Source organism: Primulina tabacum, chromosome 3, assembly GCF_025594145.1.
Source record: "Primulina tabacum isolate GXHZ01 chromosome 3, ASM2559414v2, whole genome shotgun sequence".
In the NCBI taxonomy this organism is placed as follows: Eukaryota; Viridiplantae; Streptophyta; class Magnoliopsida; order Lamiales; family Gesneriaceae; genus Primulina; species Primulina tabacum.
The window spans coordinates 46228879-46236014 of NC_134552.1; the positions used below are offsets into that span (position 1 = coordinate 46228879).

General features: G+C 41.0%; 1 protein-coding gene across 1 annotated transcript; it reads left to right on the forward strand.

Annotated features, from left to right (window-relative positions):
• The first annotated feature begins 39 nt into the window (after positions 1–39).
• On the forward strand, positions 40–6175 carry LOC142541110 (uncharacterized). The gene is made up of 2 exons (XM_075647689.1): positions 40–2078; positions 5625–6175. The coding sequence occupies exon 1, from the start codon at positions 862–864 to the stop codon at positions 2068–2070; it is 1209 nt and encodes a 402-aa protein (XP_075503804.1). The 5' UTR covers positions 40–861; the 3' UTR covers positions 2071–2078; positions 5625–6175.
• The last annotated feature ends 961 nt before the right edge of the window (positions 6176–7136 follow it).

A 7136-nucleotide genomic window follows, 5' to 3' on the forward strand; every position in this document is an offset into this window, starting at 1 on the left:
TTTCCCTCTTCTCCGATTCCCTTCCAATTCCAGTTATGCTTCCCGATTTTTACCTCCTTTGTTCGCCTCCGTCTATTGTACCCGTCGCCGGTCACCGGTCGCCGACGTTTTGGATTTCCGTCAGTTAATTTCTTGTGTCTCATTCTCGTTATTTTCCCATCTTTGAGACTGGGTTGTTCTCTGGAGTTTCTCTCAGATTCTGTTCTTTTACTACATTATCCGGTTACTCTCTTAGCTTCGGTGAATTTGGTAGCTGTTTTTGCATCAACGAACTTTTGGTGCTACTGGGTCGGAGTTTTCACTATTTCGTCAAGCTAATCAGATTCATTGTGCTAATGTCTCAAGCTGTAAAGACAACGGTAAGAGAGGAAACGGTTAAGATCGAGTTTAAGACGTTCACTTTGAAGCTGGCTAATGGAGGCTCGTCGATTCGGTGGTGTGAAAGAACAAGGAATGCGAGTTATTTTCTGGACTTAGATCGTGAAGAGGCTAGATGGATCAGCTCTAAGCTTAGAAACTTCATTCTTAATCCTCAGTCATGCGTGGACTTTAATCGATTAAGGGGCAGAAGTAAAACGATCATCACACAACGTTTTGTGAACAAAAGAGGCAGGTTTTTAGAGATCTCAAGATTCATTTCAAAGGGGAAGAAACAAAATATCATCATACCTAGTGGTTTAAATGCTATAGGATGGATAAGGATATCAGATATCCTTATCAAATTACTGGCTGGTTATGGTAAAGCTAAAATCAGAGATAAAAACATTCAGCAGAGAGTTCAGAAGGAAGGATGGGTTTATAATCAAGGAGTGAAGAAGTTTAAGGAGGACAGTGGCTGGAAATTTACAGAGAGAGATTGGAATGAAGCCATTATCATCACTAAAGGAAGGGTTAACGTATCGTGGACGCAGGTTGGAATCGCTGCTAGGAAAAGACGTCAAGAGAAGGATCGAAGTATATCCGTTTCAAGCTAATAAAGCGGTTTGGTGGCCTGAATGTCAAAAGGAATTATCGCTATATCTCAAATTGAAAAGAGGCTTTTTCGAATCTGGAGTGGCTCTTGATTTTGAGGAATGGAGGTCAAACATCAATTCCGCAGACTCGGTCATCAAGTGTTGTAACAGTTGGATAAAAATTTTGGGGTTATCATGGAATTTATGGTCGCTGGATAATTTTAAAGTGATCGGGGCACAATGTGGGGGCTTGTTGGAGGTTAGCGAGGATACAAGGAGTCTCCGAGATTTAGGGGCAGCCAGGATCAAGGTTAAAGGAACAAAAGATGGGTTCATCAACAACAAAATTACGATTCCTTTAAACGGGGTCAATACGGAACTCACAATTATTCCCCTAACTTTCGACAGTAAGGCCTACGAGTCATACGAAAAGCAGACATACGCCCAAGTAGTGATTAGTGGTAAGAGGACAGTGGCAGGTTGGGGAAATTCAAATATCGGCAGAACTATGGACAATGAAGGGACGCCACCTCACATCCACAAGGCACTGATCGAAGAGGTGCAGGGTCTTCAGTCTACATTCAAGGAAGATGGAGAGAAGTCATTTTTACCGGCAGTTCAAGCAAATAAGGTGGTAAAAATCATACAAAGAATTTCTCCTAAACAAATTGAGGATTTCAGAAGATCTCCCGTCCATTCCTTGTCAAACGGAGAAGACAAAGAAATGAGTTCAATAGAGAATGAAAATGGCCAAAATTCAGAATCACACACCTTTCGACTGATCAAATGCAGAAACTCAAACACTGCTACCAAAGATGTTTGTGAGCTCATTGAAGTGGGTGGGAAAGTTAACGACGATGTGCTGATCATGGAGGATTCCAGTAAGACAGGGAGTTTCATCACGAAGATTTTGAAGATATTATCCTCAATGATTCAGAAGATGACCTGCTGGAGGATGAATTCGATGTCACTGAATCGGGCAGTCACGCGTCTTCTCAGTCGGAGCCCTTGGCCAATAATGAAGCAGACGACGTGGACATCAAAGGGCTGTTCATTCCAGAGGAAGAAACCCAGCAACTCTTACAACCTTCTATTCTTGATAATACTAATCCTTTAGTGGGCAAGGTACTTTCCTGTTTTCAGTCATCGAGTCTTAATCATTCTTTCACACTTAATTATTTGCTTCCCGCGTCTATTTGTGCCTTGGGGCTGTCGACTGGGTTTTTTGGGGAGGGGGGGAGGGGACCAATCAAGTGTACTGATCAAGCATGGTTCCGAGGGAGACAGTTCCATTTGTTATAAAAAGGGAGGCAAAATTAAATGCATTGAGAAATATTCGGGACGAGGGCAATAACTCATCAGCGGACATAGTATTGAGCAAGTCTACGGGTAAGCTGAGCAGAGAGATTTTTAGGTTGAAATGTGGGATCAACTATGAGAAAAGATCGTGTTCAAAGGGCTCTAAACGTTGTATATGAAGATATGTTCTTGGAACATTAGGGGTGGAGGGTCGGCGAGAAGGAGGGAGTTAGTGCGTATGGTTATTCCGAAGGAAAATCCGGACATTGCGGTGGTGTTAGAAACGAAGAAAAATGGAGTGGACCGTCGATTTGTTTCTAGCCTATGGAAATCCAGATTTGTTGATTGGGTTAGTTTACCTTCGGATGGACGATCAGGAGGCATTCTAGTAATGTGGAATCCACAAGTGGTACAGGTGAGCGACAATCTGATTGGGAATTTCTCTGTTTCAGTCCTAGTAGAGTGGAATGAGGGAACTAAGTGGTGGTTCTCAGCAATTTACGATCCGTGCAACCCAAGGAATAGAGAATTGTTTTGGGAAGAACTTGCAGGTTTGAACTCCATTTGCGGGAATAATTGGTGTGTCGGCGGAGATTTCAACGTTGTTAGGAATCTGAGCGAAAAGATGAACAGCACCACAAACACCACAAGTATGCAATGTTTTGACAATTTGATCGAGGAGTTGGGTCTGCAAGATCCTCCTTTACTAAATGCGAGGTTCACTTGGTCAAACTTCAGGGGCAGATTGGATAGGTTCCTTATTTCTGGGGGGTGGAAGGATCTTTTCCCAACTTTCAGGCAAACAGTGCTGCCGAGAATCACTTCGGATCATCATCCAATAGTATTGGACACTACGAAGTTGAAATGGGGCCCTTCTCCTTTCAGATTCGAAAATGTTTGGTTGTCTCACAATAAGTTCCAAGAGACTCTGGAAGAATGGTGGGGCAGCGGGCATACTCAAGGATGGGAAGGTTATAAGTTTATGATGAAGCTCAAAGAAACAAAAAATAAGGTTCTGAATTGGAATAAAGAGGTTTTTGGAAACATAAATGAGAAAATTTCAGAGCTCAGAAATAAAATTAACCGGTTAGATGCGCGAGAGGAGGAGGGAAGGTGGTCAGAGTGCCTAAATGAGAATCTGAGAGAGGTAAGATGTGAGTTGGAGACTATGATCATTCGAAAATTACAGATGGACAGTCAGAAGGCGATGGTAAAATGGTTGAAAGATGGGGACCAAAACTCGAAATTCTTCCATTCACTTTTGAAGAACAGGAGAAACAGAGCGATTTTAGACAAGTTACAGTTGGAAGATGGGACATTGCTTTCAGATGAGTTGCAGATTGAGAATGAAATCATTGGGTATTATCACCATTTATACAGAAAATCTGAAGGGGATGGATCGGGTCTAGATGGGGTGGAATGGATGCCAATTAACACAACGGAGGCCGAGCAGTTGGAACAGCCTTTCTCGGAGGAGGAGATCAAAGGAGCAGTCCTTGAATGCGACGGTGCAAAAGCACCGGGGCCGGATGGGTTTACTTTAGCCTTTTATCAGAAAAGTTGGGATATGATTAAAAATGACCTTATGAAAGTGTTTGCTGATTTTTTTGAAGATGGTATTGTTAATGGAAAAACGAACGAAACTTACATTTGCTTGATCCCAAAGAAAAAAGATGCAACGAAGGTTAAAGACTTTAGACCTATCAGCCTAATTACGAGTTTGTACAAAATTTTGGCTAAGGTCTTGACGAATCGATTGAAAAAAGTCTTGAGCAAAACAGTGGCGGAAAATCAGTGCGCTTTTATTCAAGGTAAGGCAGATAACAGATTGTTGTCTCATAGCAAACGAAGTTGTGGAGGAGTACAGAAGGAAAAAGAAAAAAGGATGGATATTGAAGGTTGATTTGGAAAAGGCAGATGACAATGTGGATTGGAGATTTTTAGATTTTTTGCTTCAAAAGAAGGGGTTTGGGGCTAACTGAAGGAAGTGGATCAAGGGTTGCGTTTCAAATGTGTCGTATTCAGTTTTCATCAACGGTAGACCAAGAGGGAAGATCAAGGGGGAAAGGGGCCTCAGACAAAGAGACCCCTTATCCCCTTTTTTGTTTAACTTAGTGATCGATGGGCTAGGGAGATTGGTTGATAATGCTAAATCGACACATGCAGTGAGAGGACTTGTAGTTGGGAAAGATAAAGAAGAAATTTCACACTTACAATTTGCAGATGATACCCTGCTTCCTCGTCCAAACAGAGGGTCACTTGCTCACCGTTGTTGATTTACTAAAATCTTTCTGCTCGAAATCGGGACTTAAGATAAACTTTGATAAGAGTTCCTTGTTGGGACTGAATCATTCTGATGAAGAGGTCAACGGTCTAGCGGAAGCGGTGGGTTGCAAGAAAGAACAGTGGCCGATTACTTACCTCGGGACACCATTGGGAGGAGACCCCACGAAGGCTGAATTTTGGACACCGATAGTCACTAAGATGTCAACAAAACTTGCAAGCTGGAAAAAGGCATTTTTATCTAGGGGTGGGCGACTGACCTTGATTACTTCGGTGTTAAGCGCTCTGCCTACTTACTTCATGTCACTTTTCATGGTACCTCGGCGAGTAGCGAAGCAAACTGGAAACTTTACCGAGGAATTTTATTTGGGACGGAGTGGACGGGGAGACTCATTGCCATGTTGTTAACTGGACTCAAGTGTGCAAACCGAAAGAATTGGGAGGTTTAGGATTGGGGAATGTACGACTGAGGAATACAGCTCTGCTAGGGAAGTGGTGGTGGAGATGTGCGGTAGAACAAGATTCTGTGGAAAAGAGTTGTGGGAAGCATATATGGATTTGAAGCAAATGGATGGGATATAAGGGAGGCTAGGAATTCGACGTTCAGAAGCCCTTGGAAGTTTATTTCTCGGTCCCACTCGTCTTGTCAACACTTGATTGGTACGGTGCTTAAGGGAGGGAATGTAATACGGTTTTGGGAGGACTTGTGGGTGGGCGGGTGGTCTTTCAAAGATCGGTTTCCTCACCTTTTTCTTCTATCTTCGTCTACTAATAAACCAATTGCTAATTTTTACTCGATATCGGCTAGTCAGGGTGTTTCGGTCTTCCAGTGGGATGTGAGGTTCAGAAGAGGGTTGAATGATGTCGAGTTGGGAGAGTATACTTCCCTTTTAGGGATCTTAGAGTCAGTTTCTTGGAGTGTGGGTTCGTCTGATGTCAGGGTGTGGTTAGGGGAGTCGTCGGGTGTTTTTTCTTTTAGCTCTCTTTACTCTTCTTTTTTCACAGGTATAAATAATCTTTTTTCACCTTATTACACTAACATCTGGAAAGTACCGATTCCTAAAAAGGTAAATGTTTTTTCTTGGATAGTTGCGTTGGGAAGATTGCAAACTTGTGACACTTTACAGAAGAAACAACTGAGTCGAGTCTTATGTCCACAGTGGTGCATCTTGTGCAAGAAAAATGAGGAGAATCAAGATCATCTTCTGATACACTGTTCTTTTACAAGACGCATTTGGATAATGGCTATGCAACACCTGGGATTCGAGTGGGTTTTTCCAGCATCTTCGAGAGATATGTTTGTCATGGAGAACTGGTTTACTCACGGGAAGAGAGGCTAAAATTTTCTGGAAAATCGTTGTGCATTGTATCTTTTGGTCGACATGGATGGAGCGAAATAACAGAACTTTCACAGACAAAGAACATTCGTCGGAGGATTTATGGGAGCAGATTAGATTCACAGTAGCTAAATGGACGACTACCGTGCCAGTGTTTCATCATTTACTTTTATCAGATTTAGTTAGTGATTGGCGGTTCATTTACATCTGTACTTCCAATGCATAATTATTATGTGGGTGTATGGTGGATGGCTCATCCACTTCCTTTGTAACCGAAAATATTATTAATATAATAAATTTATAGTTTCCTATAAAAAAAAAACAAGTTACCCGGCATGTCGTTATTAAGTTAATTTCAGGATTGCTATCTAAGTTTTTATCATGTAATAAAATTATACTAGTATCGTGATGCACCCATCGAACCATCAAAAAGAAAGGTGGAAAAACTTGGCCTTTAACCATGGGCATGTGGTGTGATTGAACTTTAAAATCTTATTAATTTTTTTTTTAAACTTTTATGCTTTCGGTCGAAATTAAATATACATAAACATATATTGTAAGGTCCAAAATATGATAACTTAATCTAATTGCATGTGAATCTAGAGAAAATGAAAAATGACTAATTAAAGGGTTTTAATTGCATGAATGAAATATAGGGTGCATGCTTACATGTTTAAAATGCACATTTCGACACGAATGCATGAAACTATGTTTTAAAACTTATTCGAGACGCGATCGAGGAACGGAGACTGATTGCTGAAAAAGAGAAAATATTCTTAATATAAATAATTATTTTAATTATTTAAAATATAATATATGCTACATGGTAAATTCAAAAGTATGGTGGTTTGAGTTGTTTTTATATGCCGAGTCGTACTTTTAAAAGGTATTCGATTTTCGACGAAAATATGAACGTTTTGAGAACTCGGCTAATATTTTCACGAACTTTCCTAAACAAAATATTTTAAATATTATTATTGAACTTAATGGGACTAGTATACCATGTTAATGGACCTAAACTTATACTAGGAGTTTTAATTAAAACAAAAGCCTAAACCCTACCCCTCCACACCTCATAACTCACTTCCCAAACCCCATAAAGCCCTTGGACTCCTCCTAGCAGCCAAAACACACACTCCACACCGTGAACTCGAAGGAGAAGGTAACGTCCTTAAGGAATAATTCAGCCTAGGGTTTCTACGTCGCCATTCTTCGCATCGCCCACTCGTTTTCGTGCGTAATAAACGCAAAGGCACACCTTAAA

Coding starts and splice junctions, on each gene's coding strand:
- LOC142541110 (XM_075647689.1), top strand. CDS start 862: ATGAAGCCATTATCATCACTAAAGGAAGGGTTAACGTATCGTGGACGC.